Here is a 2838-nt window from a genome sequence, read left to right as displayed (position 1 = left end):
GCGCAGCATCCAGCCTTCACACCGGACGGTGAGTCGCTGAGTGAGGGAGCAGAGCCGCGGTTTCTCCGCTACATTTCCATCTTTTTCCACTTTGTTTACAGTGTGAAGAGTGGCTCAGTGGAGACATTTTGGGACTCTCGTTCTGGACAACATTTGACATCTCTCGCATAACAAGTGGAATTTACCGGTTGGGGAGCACAGAGGAGGTTTTGGAGGATGAACCCCCAGTGTGCCCGCTGTGGGAAGATTGTCTACCCGACGGAGAAAGTCAGCTGCCTGGACAAGGTTAGCACTTTGTTTGTGGACCATAAAAACATCCAGAATCACGCAGGTGTATTTTTTCGCACTTACTGTGTCTGATAAAACCTTGATAATAACCTTCAAACTGGCGCTAATCCGAGTTCAAAGATTTTAAGTTGTTTATTTAAGATATTTATTGTCATGTGCACAGCAATTACAGATAGTCAGTCGATTCCAGTGACAGTCTTAGCTCTTAGGCTCCCTCCAACAATACTCATTAAATATGTATAAAAAGCAAATCATGCAAGTAAAAAAAGAAGATAATCTTAGACATAAAATAGTGCAGAAGGTATATATATATATATATATATATATATATATATATATATATATATATACTTTATTCATCCCGAGGGGTCTGGTGTGGACTGACCATGTGATGCAATGACCATGATAAGGTGCTATGGTAGAGTGTGTGCAGTGGTGGTAGTGCAAAAGTGAACAGTGCCATAGCTTATTATTAAATATTAACTATGACTATGAAAAGACAAGAATGTAAACATAATAGAATTGCTTGACAAACAAGAAAAGAAATAATATACCTTAAGAACAATATACAACAGGGAATAAGCTATAAGATGTAGATGTTATAACTGTGTAGTAGAAAGGTGTACAGTAATTGAAAATGGATAAATGAAATGTAAACAAGAATGTACAAAGAATGTAATAAATGTGTATGCCTAATGAGATGTAGACATATATATATATATATATATATATATATATATATATATATATAGATACATATATGTATATGTATCTGTATCAAGTAAAATAAGTGTTTGCCAAAAAAATGCTGTTAAAGTTGAGAACTCAGGATCTGATGCAGTTTTAATCGATTGAGTTATTGATTGATTGATTGATTGATTGATTGATTGATTGATTGGTGAAGGTTTGTGTAGTCAAATCTCCTTTCCAAATATCTTAGATTTGTGTTGACGGCGTATCTGCCGTGTCATTATGAATAATTTACTCCAATACTTTGTTGCAAGAGTGGTACCAAAATATTGAATCCTCAAAGAACAGAAAACAGAACAAGCACGTATCTATCTATTAGTTCTCTGGCCTCTGATCTAATGATGGAATATAGTTGATCAGTTTTTAATATTCTTTTAGCAGCATTATTTTATCATCTTACGATGACTTTATCATTTTTAATGGGAAGTTTCATTCCTGTAGTGTCATGCCAACACAACATAACCCTCTATGATATGTTATCATATCTATGTTATATTTTAGGCCTTGTGTTCCCCCATAAAAAAACCTGTAAATCTGTTTTAGATTAGATTCAACTGTATTGTCATTGCACAAATAAGGACAACCAGTGCAACCAAATGCAGTTTACATCCAACCAGTAGTGCAATATAATAGTAGAGACATAATGCAGTATGATCATATATATATATATATATATATATATATATGTATATAGTCCATTGTTGAGGTGTATTAGTAAAGTGCATAGTGATCAGAGGTAGTCAGACAGTCCATAGTCCATGTGCATATACCACCAAGTAGAAGTTCCTAAATGAAACTGCTATCGTGCCATCTTTAAAGATACATACAGTAAGTTTTGTGGCAAATAAATATTAACACACCATAAAAATAGCACAAGTGGTTATACAAATTAAATAAGGGATATTGTAGGAATATTTTAGGAGCATCTTGATAAACTTCTTTGCCCTTTATTTGCCAGTATACAAAAGTAAGGGTTGATTTTTGTGTTTGCAAGCTAACACCTCTGTAATAGTCTGTTGCATAACTGTGATAAAACATTAATTTATCTTCAGCGGTCTCATGCATTCACTGTCTGTCCTATGAGGCATCCGATGACACAACAGCATGTAGGCACTGCTCATGATATTAGCTCCCCCCTTTCATAATAAAAGACTCCCGTTCCACGGAGCTGTAGCAAATACTGTTTGTTGATTGTGTTATTGTTCAATATCTCTAGACCAAACAGGACTAAATGTACCTTCTGTCCTGAGAGAATAAGGGAGTGAAATGAATAAAAGAGGGAATAAAAGCAGTGTAAGAGGCAGAGCTTTAGAGAGGAGGAGGCTGGCAAAGAAACAAAGAAGTATATGGAGAAAGCCAGAAGGAGAAGGAGAGTGAGAGGGGGAGGAAGAAAGACAGAAGTAACTTCACTGTCCAAGGACTTCAGACTTCCCTGCAGTCTCTTTCAAAAAGCCCATTTAATCAGGCCCTTTGCAAGACTAGGTGTCACTGCCTTTACATTTTAGCTACAGAGACATAAACACCTAGACTGGGTAACCCCAGCCCGGTCTGCTGGTGATTTGATATCTCCCTGCAGCTCAGGCTGGAAACCTGCACGTTTATCTCTCCTGCTTCCGTTACAAATTTGCGGGGACCAATCACAAACTGGCTTATCCACCTGCCGCGCTATTGGCTGGTTTAACACGATGACGATAGAGAAGCGACCAAGCAGCTTCTTGTTTACATTCAACGTGGCGGCCACCGAAGCGCAGCGACCCGTTGATGCCGCTGTCGCTGCTACGTCACCCGGATCGTTGCTCT

The 2838-nt window shown here is 37.7% G+C and overlaps 1 protein-coding gene across 2 annotated transcripts in view; it reads left to right on the top strand.

Annotated features, from left to right (window-relative positions):
- The window catches only part of nebl (nebulette), a 162458-nt gene continuing 159620 nt past the window's right edge, over positions 1 to 2838 (top strand). Inside the window, exon 1 of one of the 2 annotated variants that reach the window (XM_078280898.1) lies at positions 1 to 285. In XM_078280898.1, the coding sequence (XP_078137024.1) occupies positions 217 to 285 (69 nt within the window). In that variant the 5' untranslated portion in view covers positions 1 to 216. The remainder of the gene's footprint in view (positions 286 to 2838) is intronic. The other variant, XM_078280896.1, reaches the window with a different exon arrangement.

The sequence above is a fragment of the Sander vitreus genome, chromosome 22 (genome assembly GCF_031162955.1).
Source record: "Sander vitreus isolate 19-12246 chromosome 22, sanVit1, whole genome shotgun sequence".
Taxonomy (NCBI): Eukaryota; Metazoa; Chordata; class Actinopteri; order Perciformes; family Percidae; genus Sander; species Sander vitreus.
This window is presented reverse-complemented; position numbering and strand designations above follow the sequence as displayed.